This window comes from Passer domesticus, chromosome 24, assembly GCF_036417665.1.
Source record: "Passer domesticus isolate bPasDom1 chromosome 24, bPasDom1.hap1, whole genome shotgun sequence".
Taxonomy (NCBI): Eukaryota; Metazoa; Chordata; class Aves; order Passeriformes; family Passeridae; genus Passer; species Passer domesticus.
In genome coordinates, this window is record NC_087497.1 from 4,552,405 (window position 1) to 4,576,692 (window position 24,288).

The 24,288-nt window shown below is 50.6% G+C and overlaps 2 protein-coding genes across 4 annotated transcripts in view; both read right to left on the reverse strand.

Annotated features, from left to right (window-relative positions):
* On the reverse strand, nucleotides 1–18,061 carry TMEM39B (transmembrane protein 39B). Of its 2 annotated transcripts, XM_064398517.1 has the most exons (10): nucleotides 17,989–18,061; nucleotides 15,172–15,238; nucleotides 6,954–7,137; nucleotides 3,848–4,067; nucleotides 3,497–3,580; nucleotides 2,814–2,968; nucleotides 1,727–2,063; nucleotides 1,167–1,354; nucleotides 588–708; nucleotides 1–397 (listed from the first exon to the last, which is right to left on the reverse strand). In XM_064398517.1, the coding sequence occupies exons 3-10, from the start codon at nucleotides 7,079–7,081 to the stop codon at nucleotides 161–163; spliced, it is 1,470 nt and encodes a 489-aa protein (XP_064254587.1). In that variant the 5' UTR covers nucleotides 7,082–7,137; nucleotides 15,172–15,238; nucleotides 17,989–18,061; the 3' UTR covers nucleotides 1–160. The 2 variants fall into 2 exon arrangements, with proteins under 2 accessions (XP_064254587.1, XP_064254588.1); XM_064398518.1 differs by lacking the exons at nucleotides 15,172–15,238; nucleotides 17,989–18,061 and adding an exon at nucleotides 9,824–9,884.
* Nucleotides 17,473–24,288, reverse strand: part of KHDRBS1 (KH RNA binding domain containing, signal transduction associated 1) — a 25,262-nt gene continuing 18,446 nt past the window's right edge. For both annotated transcript variants that reach the window (XM_064398520.1, XM_064398519.1), the window contains exons 6-9: nucleotides 23,224–23,407; nucleotides 21,821–21,888; nucleotides 21,378–21,436; nucleotides 17,473–18,183 (exon numbers count right to left, since the gene is read on the reverse strand). In XM_064398520.1, the coding sequence (XP_064254590.1) occupies nucleotides 18,086–18,183; nucleotides 21,378–21,436; nucleotides 21,821–21,888; nucleotides 23,224–23,407 (409 nt within the window). In that variant the 3' untranslated portion in view covers nucleotides 17,473–18,085. The remainder of the gene's footprint in view (nucleotides 18,184–21,377; nucleotides 21,437–21,820; nucleotides 21,889–23,223; nucleotides 23,408–24,288) is intronic.

A 24,288-nucleotide genomic window follows, 5' to 3' on the forward strand; every position in this document is an offset into this window, starting at 1 on the left:
TGGGAGTAAAAAAATATGTTTTTTTTTTCCTTTTAATTACATCAGTTATCAAAGAAAACGACAACAACAAAAAAAAGCAGTGGTAACAAAAATACAAAGCTCTGAGGGTTTCTCGTTTTTGTTTGTTCTGTAACAGGCTGAGAGCATCAGTGCAATTGTTTTAATTTAACTTCTGCTCTGAGTCCCTGCTGGCAGCATAGGAGTAGGCCTTGCCCAGCACCAGGCGGTCCCGCAGCAGCTTGAAGAAGGCGTAGTAATTGCTGAAGAGGATCAGAGCCAGGGAGATCGTCTGGTGCCACTTCTCCGAGGAAATCAGAGAGTAGAGCTGGTAGAAGATGACAGCTCCTTCCAGCAGGATCAGGATGTTGAGGATTCGCAGTGGTTTGCTGAAAAAGAACTGTGGGAGAGCAGGGTGAGGCGCCGGCTGGAGGTGGAAGCTCTGGATGGAGTCACCCTGGTGGCACTGGGCTGCCTGAACCCCACCCTGGGCACTGACCCCCCCAGCTCCCTCAGCCCGAGGTGTCCAGGCCCCCAGGAGCAGGATCCTGCTGAGTTATCCCTGCTCCAGGGAGGAGAGGGGAGCTTACGTGGAATCGGAAGTGCGACACGTCCGAGGGCACGGCCACGTTGTAGTGACCCACAGCCTTGTAGACGTTCTTGCTGTGCTTCACCAGCACCCCCTGAGGCCACATGCACTCCTCAGTCCACCTGCAGGGAACAAAAAATGCCTTAATCCCACCTGCAGGGAACAAGAGATGTCTCAATCCCACCTGCAGGGAACAAGAGATGTCTCAATCCCACCTGCAGGGGACAAAAAATGCCTTAATCCCACCTGCAGGGGACAATGGATGCCTTAATCCCATCTGCAGGGGACAAAAAATGCCTTAATCCCACCTGCATGGGGCACTGGGCTCTGCTGCAGCAGTGAGGAGTACTGGAATTCTGCTCCCAGTTTGGAATTGTCACTATGGCAGTGACAAAGTGCAGGTAGCCGTGGCCAGGAGCAGCAGGCACCTTGCCAAAAATCAGCTCTGCTTGGCAGGGACAGTGCCCAGAGTGTCTGTGCTGCTGGATGTGTCAGCCAACAACTCTGCTCTCACTTTTCTCTGGTTTACTTTAAGGCTGAGCTCCCACCCAGCCAGCAAAAGGAAAAGAGAATTCCTTACTGGTGCTGCAGCACGTTGGAGCAGAGGGCTGGATCCACCTTCTGCCAGCAGCCCAGGTGTGCTGCAGCTTTGTGGAGCAGGTCACAGTAGCGTGCAGGGAGCAGGTACTGCATGAGGATCACCGAGGTGCTGATGGACACCAGCAGGAAGAGCTCACAGGACCAGCGTTTGTCGTAGTACTGAGTGTTCTGGGGGGACAGCAAGGTGGGACAGTGTTTGGACACCGTGGGACAGTTTGGACAGCCTCACCTGCCCAGGGCATCACCACACACAGCACTCGGGCAGGCAGGAAAAACAAGGGCTCTGCGTGGAGCTGTTGGTGCTGCCTGGAAAGGAAGAGCCCACATGGGATGGGGGATGGAGAATTCCTGCAAAATATTTGTGCCAACATCACCAAAACAGGGAGGCAGCTCCTGGTGCTCCCCATGCCCAGCTGATGGAGCAGCAGCCCCTCAGGGCACAGGGACAGCCTCACCCCGTTTGCCACCAGACATTCAGAACTCGGTCACCACAAGTGAGGACTGTCCTCCCTCATTGTGTCACCTCCAGCCAGGCCTCACCTTGACAAACCACACGGGCACGAAGGCCACGTAGTAGGCACTGAGCATGGAGCTCACCAGCACCTCCTTCATGCGCCAGTTGAAGTCCATTTTGAGGAATTCCACCTCGTTGCGGATGAGGTCTGGGGACAGGCAGCAGGCGTGGCTGGGCATGGCCTCCATGCCGTACATCTGCCTCGTGTGCTGCTTCCAGGTCTCCTTCAGCACTGTCAGGTAGTCTCTGCCCCGGGCTGTCACCTCCCCCGTGTCCCTGGGGCCAATGTTGGCCACCTGAGCAAAGAGCCCGGCCTTGCGGAAGTCACAGTTCAGCTGGAGGAAGGGGATGTACATCCCAAACCTGGAAAAGCACAGAGCTCAGTGCTGCACCCCATCCCACCGGCATCACCAGCCCAAATCCCCCCGTGGGGCTCTGAGCTGGGGGAGTCCAAGGCTTGGAGCAACCTGGGAGAGAGGAAGGTGTCCCTGCCACTGCTGAATGAATCCCAAACCCGTCTGGGATTCCAGGATTCCAAAGGGAAACTCCCAAAAAGAGCTCTGAGCTCAGACACAGGCAGCAAATCTCTGGGGATGTTTCCCCCTGCAGCAAATCTCTGGGGATGTTTCCCCCTGCAGCAAATCTCTGGGGATGTTTCCCCCTGCAGCAAATCTCTGGGGATGTTTCCTCCTGCATTTACCAGGGAGGAGGGAGCTATTTCCACTCCAAACACTTCCTTTTGATAGGTAACAAAAACCAGGAGCTGTTTGAATCCCTTCACCTGGCAGAAGAACCCAGGAACAAAGGGAAAACAAAGCCCTGAGTTTTGTGAGCGCCATGGGAAAAGCACACAACTCTTTTCAGCAGCAATAATGAGTAATAATTAATGCTCACATCAAGCTGAAAGAGGGGTCAATGCCACAGACGTGTCCTACCACCATAGAATGTGACAGAGGAGGGAGAGGTGCAGGATAAACTCTGTGCCCATGGGCAGGGACACTTTCCACAAGCCCAGGCTGCTCCAAGCCTTGCAGACTCGCAGCTCAGAACCCCACAGGCCTGCAGGGAGCCTCGCCCTGGATTTTGGGTGGATGCCCCAGCCCTGATACTCACGGGTAGCACAGGAACAGGAGGTTGAGGAAGGAGTAGGTCCTGAAGAGGTGGATGATGGAGCGACACAAGCTCCAGCCCGTGCCCGTGAGGACGGCAAAGCGAGTGACCACCAGGAAGATGGAGCGTGGCAGGGAGACTTTGCCACTCTGGGAAGCCTGTGGGACACAGGACAGAGCTGGGCACAGCTGGCCATCCCCTCTTCTTAAAGGAGAAAACTCTGTGTGGAAAATCATAGCTAAACAGCAAATGGCAGTGCCCAGCTGACAGCAGGACAGGGAGGCTTTCTGTGGAACCTGGGCTCTCCAAAACCTCTGGAATTTGGGCTTCATTGCTCAGGGAGTTTCTAGGTAAGGTCTTGGCACTGCTCACCATGGGATGCTTCTTCCACAGTGAGCATCCATGACTCTTCCCTGGGGAAAGCTGGAGTGATGGAGAGAGCAGGAAAGAGGCAAAAGGGAGGAGGGAATCAGTCACTAGAGTCTGGCTGAGACAGAAATTCAGACAGTCAGAGGACACAGAGCCAGCAGGTCTGGGGAGCTCAGCTCTCTGTTCCTCACACTGGAAACCTTTCCTGGGCTTCTGACCTGGATCACAGAGGTCTTCAGGGAAGGATGGAGGGGTTTGGAATGGCAAAAGGGACCCAGAGCTTTACAAATGCCCTGGAGGGAGAGCTCTGACTTTACCTCCTTGACGACAGCACCGATGAGCCGCCGTGCCAGGACGATGGTTGTCACCGTCAGCACGTTGAAGTCGATGAGGTGAAAGTTCTGTGGGGACAAAACCAAAATTATTCCAGTTCCATCAGCACCAGGAACCCACATTCAACACATAAAGTCCCAAATTATTCTCTTTGGAGAATCTCTCTTCCAAGAGAATGCCAAGCAGGCAGCCAGAGCCCAAAATGTGGGAAACAGGGATTGGCAGGAGAAACCCTGAAGGGTCAGATACAGTTTTTATCAAACATTATAAAACAAACTTTAGGTTTAGTGCTCCAAGAGACAGCCTGGGAGCTGCAGCTGCCCTTTGGTGCTTACCAGGGAGGTGTGAGAAGGAGGGTGGGAGGGTGGGTACCACCACACTGTCTTGTAGATGTTGATGTAGTGGACGAAGAGGGCGACGAGGTGGCAGAAGAAGAGCTGCAGCTCGAACAGGACGCTCCTCTCCACGGGCAGCTCGGGGATCTTGCAGTGCCGCAGGGGAACGACTGTCTGAGCTGCCAGGGGGGGGCTGGACAGGCCTGTCCCCGAGCCACTCCTGCCAGGGGAGCCAAGAGCCAGGGTGAGCAGGGCAATGTCCTCCAGCTCCCCCCCACAGGTCCGAGATTGATGGGGAAACTCCAGCTATCAGTGGCTGGCATAAATCAGAAATTTCAGGCAGATGTGAGCAGGGATTTGCCCACACAAAGCAATATCTGGACCCAGGACATTTGATATTAAATCCCCTGTGTTGTTCAGACCCAGGGTTGTGTTGTGCTACTCAGTGGCTCTCTTAATTAATTGGAAGCTTTCAGAGCTCAAGTTGGTGTTTACATATCTAAGAGTGCTTGAACATGAAAGGCAGAGCAATTACACACAAGCCCTTGTTCATTCTTCACCTTCTGTTCACCTGAGGAGGAAAAACGAGTTTAGCCAGAGGAGCCTCTTCCTGTGTGAGCAGGCACAGCATCCCAGACTGATCCTCTGGATCAAAGGGAATTAATATCTCCCAGATTGAGCTGCAATCTCTAAATAAAAACAGGCAAAAGAATCTGGGTGTGGGCCTCAAAGGAACTGCAGAGCACAAAGTGTTCCTGTAAATCCCCAGATTAAACTGTGGAGTGTGGATCCAGGGGGATGCAGGGGGATCAGGCCATGGCTTAAAACAGGAGATGGAGAACCTAAAATAAGGCCGTGAGTGAGGGGAAAACCTGAGGAGCCTGAGCTGTCTCCCTGAAATGCCCAGATTCTCAAACTCATGGTGATTCAGATCCTCAGGACTGATAAACCATGGAATCACAGAATGCTTTGGGCTGGAAGGGACATCCAGGATCATCCAGGGCATGGGCAGGGTCACCTTCCCCTATCCCAGGTGGCTCCAAGCCCCATCCAGCCCAGCCTGGACACTTCCAGGGATGCAGCAGCCACAGCTTCTCTGGGGAGGATTTCTCCTCAGATCCCAGCTGGCAGTGGGAAGGCATTCCCTGTGTCCTGTCACTTCACAGCCCTGCACCAAGCAGAGCTCTGGATGCCTTGAGGTGGGCTGGGTGTGGACCTGTGTGTGCCCTGCCTGGGATCAGGCTCGGGGTGTGTGCTGTTCCCAGCAAAGCTGCACGGCTCCACCTCCCATGGCCCCAGTGGCTTGTCTGGATAACTGTATCCCTAAAAATCCCGAGTCAGGGCCCTCAGCTGAGGCAGACTGAACGTTTTCTTTGCAGAGTAAACAAAAACCCTCCTGCTTGTGCTGCTGCTCCTTGGCCTCTCCCTCCTGCTCTGCCTCAGCATCCAGCTGATCCTAAAAACCCCACAGAGCCACATCACCTGGGCTAAACTCTGCCTGCATCCTCAGGGCACTGGGGAGGCAACAGCCCCAGCTGGCTTTGGAGATAAAATTGTTTTGATTTCTCATTCCCTGGTCACTGAAGGGCTTTGAACTCTCCTGGGAGTCCTGAGGGGTCTCAGGGACACCCATCCTCATTCCACGGATGGACAAACGGGATGTAGGAAAAGGGAACTGGGAGTTAAGAGGAAAGTGAGGTGGGAATGGTTTCCCAGTCCCACAGGGTTGGGTTGGGTGGGATATTGGGGAAAAATCCTCCCTGTGAGGGTGGGGAGGGGCTGGAATGGAATTCCCAGAGGAGATGTGGCTGCCCCTTCCCTGGGAGTGCCCAAGGCTGGGCTGGAACAACCCCGGACAGGGGGAGTGGGGGGAAATGGGATGGGCTTTAAGATGGAGGAATGGGATGAGCTTTAAGGGAGAGGAATGGGATGAGCTTTAAGGGAGAGGAATGGGATGAGCTTTAAGGTGGAGGAATGGGATGAGCTTTAAGGGAGAGGAGTGGGAGGAGCTTTAAGGGAGAGGAGTGGGAGGAGCTTTAAGGGAGAGGAATGGGATGAGCTTTATGGTCAGAATGGGAAAAGCTTTAGGGTCAGGGAATGGGGCAAGTTTTAAAATCAGGGAATGGGATGAGCTTTAAGGCTGGAAAACGGAACGAGCTTTAAGATTAGGGAATGAGACGAGCTTTAGGATCAGAGAATGGGACGAGTTTTAAGATCAAGGAACAGGATGAGCTTTATGGTCACAATGGGACGAGCTTTGAGGTTGGAGAATGGGATGAGCTTTAAGATCAGGGAATGGGATGAGCTTTAAGGTTGGGGAATGGGACAAGCTTTAAGGTCAGAGAACAGGATGACCTTTAAGACTGAGAAATAGGATGAGCTTTAAGCTCAAGGAACGGGACGAGCTTTAAGCTCAGGGAATGGGACGAGTTTTAAGCTCAGGGAATGGGATGAGTTTTAAGCTCAAGGAATGGGATGAGTTTTAAGCTCAGAGAATGGGACAAGCTTTTAAGCTCAGGGAATGGGATGAGCTTTAAGGTCAGAGAACAGGATGAGCTTTAAGAGTGAGAGATGGGATGAGCTTTAAGCTCAGGGAATGGGACGAGCTTTAAGAGTGAGAGATGGGATGAGCTTTAAGCTCAAGAAATGGGATGAGTTTTAAGGTCAGGGAATTGGAAGAGCTTTTAAGCTCAGGGAATGGGACGAGCTTTAAGGTCAGAGAACAGGATGAGCTTTAAGAGTGAGAGATGGGATGAGCTTTAAGCTCAAGGAATGGGACGAGCTTTAAGCTCAGGGAACGGGACGAGCTTTAAGCTCAAGGAACAGGACAAGCTTTAAGAGTGAGAGATGGGATGAGCTTTAAGCTCAAGGAATGGGACGAGCTTTAAGCTCAAGGAACAGGACAAGCTTTAAGAGTGAGAGATGGGATGAGCTTTACGCTCAAGGAACGGGACAAGCTTTAAGCTCAGAAAACAGGACGACCTTCCAGGTCAGAGAACAGGGGCAGCTTTAACACCCAGGACCCCGAGCCGCTGCACGCCCAGCCCAGCCCAGCCCAGCCCAGCCCAGCCCAGCCCAGCCCAGCCCAGCCCAGCGGGTGCCCTACCTGGTCCGGGAGCGCACGCCGGTGACCGAGGAGCCCGAGGAGTGGCCGGCAGCGCCGGCGGCGCCGGGCTCGCACAGGGGGGTCCTGCAGTAGGAGCTCCTGTTGGGCCCCCGGCGTCCCCCGGCCATGCCCAGCGCTCTGGGGGTCCTGGCTGCTCACTGCGGGCTGGGCTCAGCCCTCACCACTGCAGGGAGACATTCAGCACGGGGTAATTAGCGGGGGTTAATTAGTGGTTCTCGTGGGGCCTCGCCGGCGCCGCCCCGTCAATCCCAATTTCTGCACATTTAAATTTTGGAGCTCATTGCTCCAGGACAATCCCAATTTCTGCACATTTAAATTTTGGAGCTCGTCGCTCCAGGATAATCCCAATTTCTGCACATTTAAATTTTGGAGCTCGTCGCTCCAGGACAATCCCAATTTCTGCACATTTAAATTTTGGAGCTCGTCGCTCCAGGATAATCCCAATTTCTGCACATTTAAATTTTGGAGCTCGTCGCTCCAGGACAATCCCAATTTCTGCACATTTAAATTTTGGAGCTCGTCGCTCCAGGATAATCCCAATTTCTGCACATTTAAATTTTGGAGCTCATTGCTCCAGGACAATCCCAATTTCTGCACATTTAAATTTTGGAGCTCGTCGCTCCAGGACAATCCCAATTTCTGCACATTTAAATTTTGGAGCTCATTACTCCAGGATAATCCCAATTTCTGCACATTTAAATTTTGGAGCTCGTCACTCCAGGGTAATCCCAATTTCTCCACCAATTTTTGCCCCATCTCCCACATTTCTGAGAATTCATCACTTTACAAGGAATTCCATCTGTATCCCTGTGGTGGAAGCATCATCCAAATTTAACTTTTGGAGCTCATTGCTCCAGGACAATCCCAGTTTCTCCAAATTTAAATTTTGGAGCCTGTCACTCCAGGATAATAATCCCAATTTCCCCACCTATTTTTGCCCTGTCTCCCACATTTCTCCAGGTCACCTCAGGGAGCTCCAGCCTTGCTGAGGTGTTGGGAATTCATCACTTTATAAGGAATTCCATCTGCATCCCTGTGGGGGAATCATCAGGGTGTGTGGTCATCCCTGTTTTCCATATTAGTGAGTATGCATTAATTAGCATTTCTTAATTAGCATTTCTTATGGAGCATTCCAGGCCTTGCTGTCACCAGGATAATCCAAATTTCCCCAAATTTCATTTATGGAGCCTCTCACTCCAGGATAATAATCCCAATTTCTCCACCTATTTTTGCCCCATCTCCCACATTTCTGAGAATTCCTCACTTTACAAGGAATTCCATTTGTATCCCTGTGGTGTCATCCCTGTTTTCCATATTCATTAGCATGGATTAATTAGCATTTCTTATGGAGCATTCCAGGCCTCACTGTCACCAGGATAATCCAAATTTCTCCAGAATTAATTTTTGGAGCTCATCACTCCAGGATAATCCAAATTTCTTCACCTATTTTTCCCCTGTCTCCCACATTTCTCCAGCTCAAGGAGGGGCTGAGAATTCATCACTTCACAAGGAATTCCATCTGCATCCCTGTGGTGTCACCCCTGCTTTCCACACTCAACAATTGGCCCCAAAAATTCAGAAATTTGGGCTGTTTTGGTATCATTTTGTGTTGGAACTGAAGGGTACAGCTTTTAAAAATTGTTATTTTATTTTTGGCTCTTTAAGATGGGAAGAAACAACACATTTTTAGGGCATTTGTTGTTTTATGCTTTGATGGCACTGAGGTCAACGGGGCCAAGCTTTTCCAGTGCTCCTTTGCCACACACAAAACTCATCCCAAGCCTTCTCAAACTTCCTCTGGATCCTGTTAACCTCAGGAGAATCCACAGCAGTGATAAAAAATCCCCTTTGCAAGTGAAATCTGAGCTGTGAGGGAAACTCGGGCACATTCCTCTGCCTGGTGGATCACTTCCAGCTTTGGAATTTGCATCTGGAGCAACAAAATGTGTGCTGAAGGTTTAGAACTGATCTCCAGGGAGCTTTAAAGCTGATGTGAGCTCGGGAATTCTGCAAAATCCCCGTCCCAGAGCTGCATCTGCAGGGAGCTGCTGTTTTTTGGGATGTTTTTGGGAACTGCAGGAGCTCTGGAGGAGCAGTGGAAGCTGTGAGGGCACACACGGGGGGGAATTTGGGGTGCAGGAAGGAGCCACGAGGCTCCAGGAGGGAAACTGGAAACGTGGGGGCCCTAAAGGGAAATGTGGGGGGTAAAATTTGGGGTCACGGGGGCTCTGGGGCTGCAAAAGGGAAATTTGGGAGCACAAGGGGGGCTGCAGGAGAACAATGGGAGCCCCAGGAGTTCTGGGGGAGAATTTTGGGGGCACTGGTGAGGCTGCAGGAGAGCACAGGGGGCCAAGGAGCTCTGGGGGAGCTGTGAGGGAGAAATTTGGGGGCACAGGTGGGGCTGCAGGAGAACAATGGGAGCCCCAGGAGATCTGGGGGAGCTCTGAGGGGGAAATTTGGGAGCACAAGGGGGGCTCCAGGAGCTGTGAGGGAGAAATTTGGGAGCACAGGTGGGGCTGCACAAAAGCCGAGAGGACCCTCGGCGGCTCTAAAAACCCCACCGGGTTACTCAGGACCCGCCCGGGAGCGCCACGGAGGGCTCCGTGAGGGCTCCGTGGGCGCTCCCCGAGCCCGGGGGCTCTGAGGGGCTCTGAGGGGCTCGGGGGCTCCGGGCGAGGCCGCGGCGCGGGAGCCGCCCCCCTCACCGCGGCGGGGCGGAGCGAGCCGCGGGGCTCTCCCGCGCCCCGCCCGCCGCCCGGAGCGCTCCCCGCCGGCTGCCGGGAGGGTTCCCCCCGCCCGTTCCGCCCGTTCCCCCCCGGCCGCGCTGCCCCGGGCCCGGCCTCCCTCACCCATCGCCGGCCGCCGCTCCGCCTGCGCCGGGCACAATATGGCGGGCGGGGCGCGACGGCGGCCGGCGCGGGACAAGATGCTGCGAGGCGCGAACGCGCAGGAAGCCACGCCCCCTGTCGGTGTGGCCACGCCCACGCGGCCACGCCCAGCGCGGTGTCACCTCCCGGTGTCACCTCCCGGTGTCACCTCCCGGTGTCACCCCCGGGAACGGCAGGAAGCGCTGTCCCCGCAGCCCGTTATGAGTAATCCCTGACACCTGCGCGGCTCCCGGAGGGGTTGCAGCGTCTTCACAATTTTTTTTTTTTTTCCCAATTATTTGCTCGGTTTTGTTGCAGCACAGATGGTTACACGAAGCGGAGAGCCAGCCCTGCTTAGGCAGCAGGAAAAAGCGGCTCTGGAATGAATGGACTTGCACAAAGGCAAAGTTTGCTGATTTTTTGGTATTTTTTTGGTTGCACGGGGAGGTTTGGAGTGCCCAGCCCTGGAGGTGTCCAAGGAATGAGTGGCCACAGAGCTTGGAGGGTTTTTCCAACTTAAATTGAGTCATCAAAAATCAGGAGTGGCCAGACAACTGATGTTTAAGAGAATCCTCCAAAGGTACCAGGAGATCCCTAAAAACCCAGCCAGGCCAAAAAATATATCTGGAACGTGATGGATGGGCCTTTTTTTGGTCCAAAATCAGTGGTAAAATCCCAAATTCAGCGGTAAAATGAACACCTCCATCAGGACACAGTTTACATTTCAGTTTTCCAACAGGCAGCTGGAGATCCAAGGGAGTTCCCAGGATCCAAGGGAGGCTCTGGTGTTCTCCAACACTCCCAAAAAAACCTGGCAGATTCCCCCTTTCCAGTCACAGCACACAGAGCTCAAACTGATCCTCTGGAATCAGCTCCCTCTTGGCAAAAGGAGCAAAAGGAGCGTGGAAAAACATTCCCATGGAAACATATGGAGGGCTCAGCTGAGCTGTGCTCACACCAGGGAGCTTCCCGAGGGGAAAAATGAGGGAAAAACATCTCCGTGCCAGCTGGGAGCCCCTGGACACTGCCCAGCCTGCGGGAATTCCTCCCCCTCAGCACCCACGGCGCAGCCGAGGCGCTGCAGGTTGATCCATGAGGGAGGAATTCCCTGATCCGTGAGGGAGAAATTCCCTGATCCGTGAGGGAGGAATTCTCTGATCCATGAGGGAGGAATTCCCTGATCCATGGAGGAGGAATTCCCTGATCCATGGAGGAGGAATTCCCTGATCCATGAGGGAGGAATTCCCTGATCCATGGAGGAGAAATTCCCTGATCCATGAGGGAGGAATTCCCTGATCCGTGAGGGAGGAATTCTCTGATCCATGAGGGAGGAATTCCCTGAACCATGGAGGAGAAATTCCCTGATCCATGAAGGAGGAATTCCCTGATCCGTGAGGGAGAAATTCCCTGATCCGTGGAGGAGAAATTCCCTGATCCATGAGGGAGGAATTCCCTGATCCATGGAGGAGAAATTCCCTGATCCATGAGGGAGGAATTCCCTGATCCATGAGGGAGGAATTCCCTGATCCATGGAGGAGAAATTCCCTGATCCATGAGGGAGGAATTCCCTGATCCGTGAGGGAGAAATTCCCTGATCCATGAAGGAGGAATTCCCTGATCCATGAAGGAGGAATTCCCTGATCCGTGAGGGAGAAATTCCCTGATCCATGGAGGAGAAATTCCCTGATCCATGAGGGAGGAATTCCCTGATCCATGGAGGAGGAATTCCCTGATCCATGAGGGAGGAATTCCCTGATCCATGAGGGAGGAATTCCCTGATCCATGGAGGAGAAATTCCCTGATCCATGAGGGAGGAATTCCCTGATCCATGAGGGAGGAATTCCCTGATCCATGGAGGAGAAATTCCCTGATCCATGAGGGAGGAATTCCCTGATCCATGAGGGAGGAATTCCCTGATCCATGAGGGAGGAATTCCCTGATCCATGGAGGAGAAATTCCCTGATCCATGAGGGAGGAATTCCCTGATCCATGAGGGAGGAATTCCCTGATCCATGGAGGAGAAATTCCCTGATCCATGGAGGAGGAATTCCCTGATCCATGAGGGAGGAATTCTCTGATCCATGGAGGAGAAATTCCCTGATCCATGAGGGAGGAATTCCCTGATCCATGAGGGAGGAATTCCCTGATCCATGGAGGAGAAATTCCCTGATCCATGGAGGAGGAATTCCCTGATCCATGAGGGAGGAATTCCCTGATCCATGGAGGAGAAATTCCCTGATCCATGAGGGAGGAATTCCCTGATCCATGAGGGAGGAATTCCCTGATCCATGAGGGAGGAATTCCCTGATCCATGGAGGAGAAATTCCCTGATCCATGAGGGAGGAATTCCCTGATCCATGAGGGAGGAATTCCCTGATCCATGGAGGAGAAATTCCCTGATCCATGGAGGAGGAATTCCCTGATCCATGAGGGAGGAATTCTCTGATCCATGGAGGAGAAATTCCCTGATCCATGAGGGAGGAATTCCCTGATCCATGAGGGAGGAATTCCCTGATCCATGGAGGAGAAATTCCCTGATCCATGGAGGAGGAATTCCCTGATCCATGAGGGAGGAATTCCCTGATCCATGGAGGAGGAATTCCCTCATCCATGAGGGAGGAATTCCCTCATCCATGAGGGAGGAACTGCCTGATCCATGGAGGAGAAATTCCCTGATCCATGCAGGAGGATTTCCCTGATCCATGGAGGAGAAATTCCTTGATCCATGAGGGAGGAATTCCCTGAGAAGTTTTCCTCCCCAAAAGCTCCAGCTGGAGCATTCCCTGCTCTCCTCTCCCTCCTCTTCCCCCTCCTCCAGGGTCTCTCCTGGCTGCTGGAATCCCCCTGATCCCAAATTTTCTTTGGGAGAGCAGCAGGAGGGGTTAAGGAGGTAAAAATGCACATTCCAGCTGTTTTTCCTGGCTCTGCTCGTGGCAGCTGCTCTGATATAAAATTCAGATTTGTTCAGATGTGGACAGGGAATAGTCCAACTGTGCTCTCCAGCTCAGCTGATCCGAGCTGGAATTTTGGAGCTAAAAGACCAAATCACTGTGCTTTCAGTGAGGCTGGGAGATAAAAACCCCAGAAAAGCTGGGAAATTCCCATCCCTGGAGTGCTGGGATAGTGGGAGGAGACCCTGCCATGGGGCTGGAGCAGCTTTAAGGTCCCTCCCACCCGGAGCATTCCCTGAATCCATGATCCCATAGAATGAAGCTCGGAGCCACTGGCTTTATTGAAACAATCCAAACAGAAAATGGCAAGCAGGGGTAAGGAAGGGGCAGGGGATGAGGCTCCTTCCAGGGAAAGCTGCTGGGGACACCTCTGGAATTCCAGCTGGAGCGTTTTCCTTGGGCTCACTCCCCACTCAGGACAAAATCCAGGTTTGGGGCAGCTCAGAGCAAAGCCAGGCTGGGGTTTTACAGCCCAGGGCTGCCCTGGAGCCTGGAGGAGCTGCTCCCACCCAGGGAAAAGGCCTGGCAGGATGGGAATGCTGAGACCCGGAGCAGGAGGGTGTTCCCAGCCTGACAAAACCAGGATTTTGTTGGGAAACACTTCCAGGGAGGAGACGTGAACAGAGCCAAGAACAACGGGGGATTTTCTCTGGGTTGGGGTCTTGCCCAAAATGCTACAAACAACAAGATGTGGATGAGGCCTTTGGGAAAACAGGGAGAGGAGGAGAGTCCTGGCACCTGGGAGCAGAATTCCAGCAGGAAAGGGAAGGTTCTGCAGGTAGCTGAGGTGACTCAGACTCCCAGGAATCTCCAGCCCTGCCTCACCCCAGAATTTTTGGCTGATTCTGCTGCTGAGGGGTTATTTTGGGATCTCAAATGAGCTCTGGCAGGCTCCAGGGCTAAATCCCGCCTGGAAAAGTGCTGGGAGAGGAAGGGAAGGAGGGAGGGAGCTGTCTGATCCAGGGAATGTTTGCACAACACTCCCAGTGATTTCAGTATATTCACATTTCCATCCTTTCCCACCAGCATCCCACCAAAAACAAGGCACGAGCTGGGTTACTCCAAGGGCAGCATCACAAGATCCATTTGGGAATAAATTGCTTCCTAAAGAGATGATCTCTATCAAATCTTTTCCACTTGATCTAAAAGCTGGGCCTATTAGGAGAGAAATGGGAAAGATTGGTGCAGTGCCATAAGAAATAGATGTTCCAATTCCACTGGAAATGAAGATGGATTTGATGAGCACAAATCCAGGCCTGCTGTCATTTCCCTCCTGGCAGGAGGGAAATTCAATTTTCGAGTGCAGGAATTCAGGGTGAACTCCCTGCTGCAGCATTCCCACCAACTGGCTCTTCCCTGCTCCTGCTGCTCCTGGGGTAAGAGGGGCTCCTTTGGGAGCTTCAGAATCCCCTAAAAAATGAGATTTATCCTTTCACGTGCCCTGCTCAGCTGGGATTTGGGCTTTTCCAGCATCTCAAGGTGGATTCCTTGGTGATTTTTATTTCTGGAGCTCAGGGGCAGCATTCTGGAGTCCCACAGGGAAGGGGATGGAGGAATTGTGTCCTTGCTGATGTGATCACCCCACAACCACTCCCAGCCATCCAAAAGAGATTTTTTAGGGAAGCATCTCCTCTGCTCCATCCCTGAAAATGCTCCAGGCCAATCTGGGATAGGGGAAGGAATCCCTGCCCACGGGAATGGGGTGAGACTCATCTGAATCATCAAGCAAAGAACCATCAAATGCTTTCCAAATTCAGATTTCTGGCTCAAAACTGCTTTCAGCAGCTTCCAGGGGGTGAAAAACAAATTTTTTTGGTCTTTTTCATATTTTTAAAAATAAATTTAAGCTCGATGAGCTTGAAAAATTTTTGTTTTGTCACAAGAATTACCAAACCCCACCATTTTTTAGAAATGCCTCCACGGTTTTAAACCCCAAAAATCACTGTGGGGTCCCTGAGGGAGATTCCCTGGCAGAATTCCACAAAAACCCCTCCCAGCAGCCACATCCCATCCCAGAGTGTGTGGAAGGGCTGGGAAGAGGCAAGGAAAGATCTGCAGCCTGGGATTTTCCTGGATTCTCCCCTCCTGTGGGAATTCCTGAGCCATTCCCAGGGCAAGGGGGAACAAATCCCAAAGCTTGGGAAGCACAGAACCATGAAATCCCTGCATCCCAAGGCAGGGATCTCATCCCAAAATCCTTCAAAATCCCCTAAAAACTCAGCTCAGGAGCCTCCTCCACGCTGTGACCTCAGGGAAGCAGCTTCCCCCTTTTTTTTTTGGTGTGGATCCAAGGAAAAATTGGAATTTAGCAGCTCAGATGGTGCCACCCCCACGTTGGGAACTCAACAAGGGGTTGTAAAAAAATCCCCCAAAACTCACCCAGCTGGTGCTGGCCCTGCTCTTCCTCCTCCTCCTCCTCACCCCACTGAGTCACGGCCCCAAATTCCTGCAAATCAAAGGAAAAAAATTGTCAGGATCCTCACAAAGATACAAAAAAAGATAATTAAAATAAAAAAGGGAAAAAGAAAGAAAGAGATTCCTGCATGCAATTACACATGGAGGATCAACATGCAACTTCAGCTGAGCTATGGACATTTCACAGGAAACAGCAATACTGGGGGGGCTAAAAATTGAGATTTTCAAACAACTGAGCAGAATTTGGGTTTGGTTTTCTTTTTTTTGGCAGTAGCAGGACTAGCTTGGATTCACGTTCATTTTACATCTTTTATCCTTTAAAAATCCAGGATATTTAAAGATTCCTTTTGGCCCACATTCCATCCCAGTGCATCTGCCAAGGGCACATTATTAAAAGTTATTGCTAATTTATGCCACGTGGGTTGCTTTAAATGTTTATATTTAAAACATCTTTTTTTTGGGGTGGTTTTTTTTTCACGTTTTTGGGTTGGTTTTTTTTCCCCTTTTACATTAAATTAACATCTGAAGGGTCGGCTGGGTAAGAAGTTTACGTCACAGGTTTATGGAAAAGAGAAATGTGCTGTATTAAAATCAGACATTTAGGTTACCTTTTGGGCTTTGCGGTGCCTGTTAGCTTTACACATCCTGATTTCTCCTGCTGATAATTTTCCTTTAAAAGGGGGGGCATAGGCTGATCTTTTCATCACATTATGCCCTGAAAGCTGACTCCAAACCAGTGTTGAAAATTCAGTTATTTGCACTTTAATAACAATCTACAAATACAACTTTTGTGTGGTTTTTTTTTTTAATATATTTTTAAATATTCCCCTCGGTTCATGCGCTGCATTTTTGTTGTTTTTTGGGTTTTTTTTTTCCCTAAAATTCTATTTTTCACCCCCGAGCAGTTTAATCCTCTCCCCCTAAAATTCCAAATTCATCTGCTGGATGGGAAATAACAAACCATGTGAAACATTGATTTTTAAATAGAAATATATTCAATATCTCTACATCCACACCCTCTCAGAAAGGATTTAAGGAGCAGCTGCAGCACCTTCCACCAACAAAAAAAATTTCCTTTTTAAAGCGGTTTTTCCAAGGAAAAGCTGCTTGGAAGCATCATCTCAGCCAAGGGGGGGTTACAGAAAGCAACTTCCTTGGAATTCTCAGCATTCCTTCCTCAAGCAGCCTCTGGAAAGTTCTCTGAGGCCACCTGAAATCTGAACCATCGAGCAAAGAACCATCAAACGCTTTCCAAATTCAGATTTCTGCCTCCAAACTGCTGCCAGCAACTTCCAGGGGGTGAAAAACAAATTTTGCTTTTTGTCTTTTTCATAGTTTTAAAAATAAATTTAAGCTCGACAAGCTCGAAAAAATTTTGTTTTCTCACGAGAATTACCAAAAAACCACCATTTTTTTAGAAATGCCTCCACAGTTTTTAAAGAAATAATAATAAAAATGAAAATAATAATAATAATAATAAAAAGACAAATTAAGTTTAGCATGGATTTAAAGTTGTTTGAAAAAAAAAAACCTTTAAAAACAAATGACAATTCATCACATTTACTTGGATTAAAAAAGGACTAAACTTTATTGACAGATTGAGACAGACATTTTGACACGTTTTGAGCTACCTAGTTAGGCAGACTTTACACAAAATGTAGCATTTTTCTCTTCCAGAACAGAGTGGGAGGACAGTGTAACAAATCCAATTAGGACTTTATCTTATGTACAAAGTGAAATTTGGGATTGCTTTTTGTCTGGTTTTTTTGATTTGGGTTTTTTTTACAGCTGCAGTGTCCCTTTTTATGCAAAGCTCGTGCTGAGATACACTTGAACAAGTGGCTGGGACTGCTTGAAATTGAGATTTTTTTGGGGGTGAGGTTGAAATTTTCATCAGATTTTCGGCCCCCAAAGGGCTACAAAAAATCAGAATTTTACAGGCCTACCCATGGAATATTCTTTCTATCAAACACTGGGCAATTAGAGCCACATTTTGGGTTTTTTTCCCTTAAAAATGGTTCATTTAGAATTAAATTAAAACCCCTTTCCACTGGAAAAAATATTCCCAAGCATATCTCAACACTGCACGGGGGGCTAGATTTCAAAATCCACATAAGAAAAGTCAATTTTTTACCAACCTAATTTTTCCTTTTAAGTCAATTCTCTTTAGAAAATGCTATTTAATTTGTTTGGAGGATCCTTTGGGTTAAAATTTAAACTTCAAGATTCACCAGCAATGTCCTTTTAAAGGTTTGGCATCTGAAGTTATTTTTTGTTTGTTTGCTTTTTTTTTTTAATGGTGGCAGCCACTACTGTTACATTAAGATTTTAATTCTTAAAAAATAACCCTGAATTTTGAAATGTAGCCTACTTTGGGATTCTGCAACTACAACCTTTATGGGTTCCTTTAAAACAAACTTTAAAAGTTTTAACAAAACCTTAATTTCAGAACTAAGCAAAGCATTTCACTTTTGGAAACTAACAGTTTTTTAACTTGCTTTTTAGTTTTTTTTTTTTTTTTTGTCTTTTTTTTCCTTAAAAAAAGGTACAGTTTGTTTGTTTTTTTTTTACCTAAAACAACAAAGAAAGAAAAGCCATCTACACACCGAAGGAAGAAAAAAAAAATAAAAATAATAAAAATTAAAAACTTTTTTCCCCCCCTCTAAAATCTATTTAAATTTCATCTCAAGAAATCACTACATACAGAAGCCAAAAATGCAGGGGTGAGGATGGAGTGGGAAGGAAAAAAAGGGCCAGGAAGAAAAACAGGGAGACAATTACTTGTCTGCTGTGGGTAAAGCAACGGGAATCCCGGGAGATACAAGAACCAGAAACAAGAGTTTGCTCCTAACTGGGGGTTTTTGCCCCGTTTTTGGGGTTAGTAGCGGCCGTAGGGGTGCTCTCTGTAGCCCCCCTTGACGGGCCGGGCTGGGGGCGCCTTCAGGGAGGGCCGGGTTCCATTCCAGTCATCTTGGCCTGTGGGGAGAGAGAAAAAGGTCAGGAGGGGGGGAGGGAGGAGGGGAGGGAAATGGGATGGGAGAGGGTGAAGGGAGGGGTGGGATGTGGTGGGATGGGGGCTCAAAACTGCTCCCCAAAAACTGCTCCTCATCCCCCAAAAACTGCTCCTGATCCCCCAAAAACTGCTCCTCAAAAACTGCTCCTCATCCCCCAAAAACTGCTCCTCATCCCCCAAAAACAGCTCCTCAAAACAGGTCCTGATCCCCCAAAAACTGCTCCTCAAAAACTGCTCCTCAAAACAGGTCCCGATCCCCCAAAAACAGCTCCTGATCCACAAAACAGCTCCTTAAAACAGCTCCTGATCCCCCAAAAACTGCTCCTGATCCACAAAACAGGTCCCCAAAAACTGCTCCTGATCCCCCAAAAACAGCTCCCCAAAAACTGCTCCTCATCGCCCAAAAACTGCTCCTCAAAACAGCTCCTGATCCCCCAAAACAGCTCCTCAAAACAGGTCCTGATCCCCCAAAACCAGCTCCTGCTCCCCAAACCACCCCACAGCAGCCCGCCCCAGCTGCCAGCCCTGCACAGCACAGGACCCAGGACCCAGGACCCAGGACCCAGGACCCAGGACACAGGACCCAGGACACAGGACCCAGGACACAGGACCCAGGACCCAGGACACAGGACACAGGACCCAGGACACAGGACCCAGGACCCAGGACACAGGACCCAGGACCCAGGACACAGGACCCAGGACCCAGGACACAGGACACAGGACCCAGGACACAGGACCCAGGACCCAGGACACAGGACCCAGGACCCAGGACACAGGACACAGGACCCAGGACACAGGACCCAGGACCCAGGACACAGGACACAGGACCCAGGACCCAGGACACAGGACCCAGGACCCAGGACCCAGGACACAGGACCCAGGACACAGGACCCAGGACCCAGGACACAGGACCCAGGACCCAGGACCCAGGACACAGGACCCAGGACACAGGACACAGGACCCAGGACACAGGACACAGGACCCAGGACCCAGGACCCAGGACCCAGGACCCAGGACCCAGGACCCAGGACACAGGACCCAGGACACAGGACCCAGGACACAGGACCCAGGACCCAGGACACAGGACCCAGGACACAGGACACAGGACCCAGCCCAGCCCCGCTGGGCCACTGGAGGGTGCCCATGGCACGGGATGATTTAAAGGACCTTTAAGGCCCTTTTCACCCCAAATCACTCCAGAATTCCATGAAAAAAGCAGAGTTTGCTTGTGACAGCCACCCCTGTGAGCTGTCCCTGCCAGATCTGAAACCCAGCCTCCCCAAACCCTCCCTCCACCCATCCCAGCCCAGCTTGGTGATTTATCCCCTCATTCTGTTCTCAGGGAAGCAGAGACCAGAGGGAATTAAAAACCAGCGGATAAACAGATCGGATGAACTGAGCCAAGTGTCCAAGGGGCACCGCGGGCTCTGGGGGAGCAGGAGGCACAAAAAGCTCTTTGTGCTCGGGGTGACACGGGCTCAGCCACCCCAGGGCACAGCCACAGCTCCTGGGAGCAGCTGGATGGAAACGTCCTGGCAGGCTCCTGGGTTTGGGGTTAGACCTGGAGCAGGGAATGCCTGAATGATCCTGGGTTTGGGGTTAGACCTGGAGCAGGGAATGCCTGAATGCTCCTGGGTTTGGGGTTAAACCTGGAGCAGGGAATGCCTAAAGACTCCTGGGTTTGGGGTTAAACCTGGAGCAGGGAATGCCTCAAGGCTCCTGGGTTTGGGATTAAACCTGGAGCAGGGAATGCCTCGATACTCCTGGGTTTGGGATTAAACCTGGAGCAGGGAATGCCTAAAGACTCCTGGGTTTGGGGTTAAACCTGGAGCAGGGAGCACCTCAATGCTCCTGGATTTGGGGTTAAAGCTGGAGCAGGGAACACCCCAAGGCTCCTGGATTTAAATCTGGTGCAGGGAATGCCTCAATGCACCTGGATTTAAACCTGGAGCAGGGAAGGTCCTGAGGCTCCTGGGTTTGGGCTTAAACCTGGAGCAGGGAGCACCCCAAGGCTCCTGGGTTTGGGGTTAGACCTGGAGCAGGGAGCACCCCAAGGCTCCTGGATCTGGATTTAAGCCCGGAGCAGGGTGAGCAGGAGACAACACCTCTGCTTCCCTAATTGTGCCAGGACATGAATTCCCAGCTCCCAGGGATCTCCAGCTGGCCAGGAATGTCACCACCTGCACTCCCTCAGCTGTGCAAGGGACAGCTCCAGCCACATGGAATTCCACACCTTTAAGGAGAGCTTTGGGAATTTGAACAAGCCCTGCCCAGCACCAACAAAGCTCAGCACAAATCCAGAGTCAGTGCCAGAGCAGCCCTGGGGAGGAAAATGAACTCTGGCCCAGCCCGAGCAGCACAGGCTGCTCTGGGGACAGGGACAATGATTCCCTCTCACTGCCACAGCCAGATGCCATCCCAAGGGAACTGCCCTCAGAAATAAACACAGCCACAGCTGAGGGCAGCAGAGGCAGGGAGGGAGCTCTGCAATGCCTTCCCAAGGAAGCAGGGAGTGAATTCCTTGGTTTATTTTGCTTTTCCTGGTGAACCTTAGCCCAGCCCGTTCATTCCCTCACTTTTACCCTCCCAATTCTCTCCCTGTCCCAAGGGTGGGGAGTGAGAGTGGGGAGTGGTTGCCCTTTGGGGTTAAATCACCACATTTTGGCTCAGCCCAGTCTAAATTGGAGTTTTACATAATTCAGATTAGCTAAACTTTGCCTACAGAGCCAAACTGGCTCCAGAGAGCCAAGGAGAGGCTCCTCATGACACTTCAATCCCAATTTTTGGGCAGATCTGCAGCCCAGAGTCAGGCTCAGGGATTGTGAGGATAAAGGAAGCAGATGGAACCATATAAAACCCAGCCCATGAAAACCAGACTGCAGCATGAGTGCTGTGGGTGGAAATCCAGACCTCCTGAAATATTCTAAAGCTACAAGGAAATTAAAGCATTTCCAGAGATAAAAAATGGATTTTTTAAAAAGCATCACCTTTGAGAAAATCAAGATTGAGACCAACCTAAACCCACAGAGAGGCTGTTCAGACCTAAATAAAAACACCACGAGGTTCTCCTCACTTTTTTATCCAGACATTGAAAAGCAGCAAAATTGACCACAAGCAATTCCCAAGCCCTTCCTTATCCCAGAATTCCCAGACATACCATAAGCTTCATAGGTTTCCTGTGCCTCCCCATGTCCATAATCATAATATTCTGTATCCCTGCAAAAGCAACGAGGTGGTTACACACAGGCAAATCCCATTCCCACACTGCCACAAAAACCAGGAAAAAAGAAGATGCTCTGAGTCCTGGATTCCAGCAGAGCTCAGGAATGTTTCCACTGGCTTCAAAAGGGGTTAAAAAAAGGGGGAAAACAGGGGGGAAAAAGGGGAAGGGAAAGGGGAAGGGAAAGGGGAAGGGGAAGGGGAAGGGGAAGGGGAAGGGGAAGGGGAAGGGGAAGGGGAAGGGGAAGGGGAAGGGGAAGGGGAAGAGAAAGGGGAAGAGAAAGGGGAAGAAAAAGGGGAAGAAAAAGGGGAAGAAAAAGGGGAAGAAAAAGGGGGAAAAGGCCATGCAGCATTCCTCAGGGAAGAGGGAACCCCACTCACCCTTGGCCCTGGCTGTAGTAGCCCTCGTAGCCCTCGTAGCTCTGCTCTGCGTACGTGTCATCGTAGCCCTGTGGGGATGGGGACAAAAAAGTGTCACAAAAGGACCCAAAAGGAACCAAATGCAACCCACAGCAGATTGCAGAGCCTGGAAATGCTGGAAATCCACAGGGAAAGGGCTCAGGCACAGCAGAGGGAGCCCCGGGGCTGGCAGGGGTGAGCCACGCTCGTGTTTAGGAACTGTTCCATGTCCAGGGGTAAATCCGTGTGCCAGGAGAGCTGGGATTGCTGTCAGGGGAAGGTCTGATCTCCAGAGGGGGCTGGGCGCTGGACAGGCTCGTATTTAGGAATTGTTCCATGTCCAGGGCACTGGACAGGCTCCCCAGAGCTGCAGGGTAATGCTCCCAGCCCAAAGGCTCCTGGTGATCCCAGAACCATCCCAAAGGCTCCTGGTGATCCCAGCACCATCCTGGGGGACCCTGGTTATCTCAAAATCATCCTAAAGGCTTCTGGTGATCCCAGCACCATCCCACTGCTCCCTGGTGACCCCAGCCCCATTCCCACTGCTCCCTGGTGACCCCAGCCCCATTCCCCCTGCTCCCTGGTGACCCCAGCCCCATTCCCCTGCTCCCTGGTGACCCCAGCCCCATTCCCCCTGCTCCCTGGTGACCCCAGCCCCATTCCCACTGCTCCCTGGTGACCCCAGCCCCATTCCCCTGCTCCCTGGTGACCCCAGCCCCATTCCCAGGGATCCCTGGTGATCCCAGCCCCATTCCCAGGGATCCCTGGTGATCCCAGCACCATTCCCACTGATCCCTGGTGACCCCAACACCATTCCCATTGATCCCTGGTGACCCCAGCCCCATTCCCACTGCTCCATGGTGACCCCAGCCCCATTCCCTCCCTGGTGACCCCAGCCCCATTCCCACTGCTCCCTGGTGACCCCAGCCCCATTCCCACTGCTCCCTGGTGACCCCAGCCCCATTCCCACTGCTCCCTGGTGACCCCAGCCCCATTCCCACTGCTCCCTGGTGACCCCAGCCCCATTCCCACTGCTCCCTGGTGACCCCAGCCCCATTCCCAGGGATCCCTGGTGATCCCAGCCCCATTCCCACTGCTCCCTGGTGACCCCAGCCCCATTCCCACTGCTCCCTGGTGACCCCAGCCCCATTCCCACTGCTCCCTGGTGATCCCAACACCATTCCCACTGCCCCCTGGTGACCCCAGCCCCATTCCCCCTGCTCCCTGGTGACCCCAGCCCCATCCCCCTGCTCCCTGGTGACCCCAGCCCCATCCCCCTGCTCCCTGGTGACCCCAGCCCCATCCCCCTGCTCCCTGGTGCTCCCCACCCCCCCCCGCCGCCCTTACCCCGTTAATCCCCAGTAATGAAGCAATGAACCACTCACGTATTCCTCGTAGGTGTCGGGCACGGGCGGGGGCAGAGGGATCCTCTGGAGGGCAGCAGCCCGTGCCCGGGGGGCGGGGGGCACGCCCCGGGCCAGCGCTGCCCCCCGCGGCAGGGCCCCCCGCACCGCGGCCCCCCGCGCCAGCGCCCCCCGCGGCACGGGGGGGGCACAGACCCCGCGGCCCCTGCGGGACAGACAGCGGGACAGACAGGGGTCAGGCCAGCAGGGAGGGACGGGGACTTCAGTGCTGTGCCAGGGTGGATGGGTTGTGTTGTGTTATGTTATGTTATAGATCACATTACATAATAAAATATATAATATATACAATATATAATATATAATATAATATTTTCTATTATATATCACATTACATTATATAATATATATAATATATTATATATAATATATATTATATATCACATTATGTAATATAACATAACATAATATGATACAACATATATCACATTTCATCACATCATAGAATATATAATATAAAATATAAAATATAAAATAAAATATATAATATAATTTAATATAACAATATATACCACATTTCATCACATAATATAATATATATAATATATATTATATATAACATAACATAATATAATACTATATTCTATCATACTATACTACATTATATTATATCATATCACACTATATTATATTTACTATATTATATTTTACTATACTATGTTATGTTATATCACATTACATTTATTGTATTATATTTATTGTATTATATTGTATTACATTTTATTGTATTATACTTTACTATATTATATTATACTGTATTATGTTATATTATATTATACTAATTATATATATGTTATATATAATTATAATATATACAATTATATTGTGTCATGTTATATTATATTGCATTATATTTTATCATATTATATCCGATTAATCACGATAATATTATAATACTGCATTATATTATATCATACTGTATCCTATTATATTATATATCATATAATATCTATCATATTATACAATATTATATCATATTATACTATGTTACACTATATTAAAGTGTTATACTAAAACTATTCTAGAAAG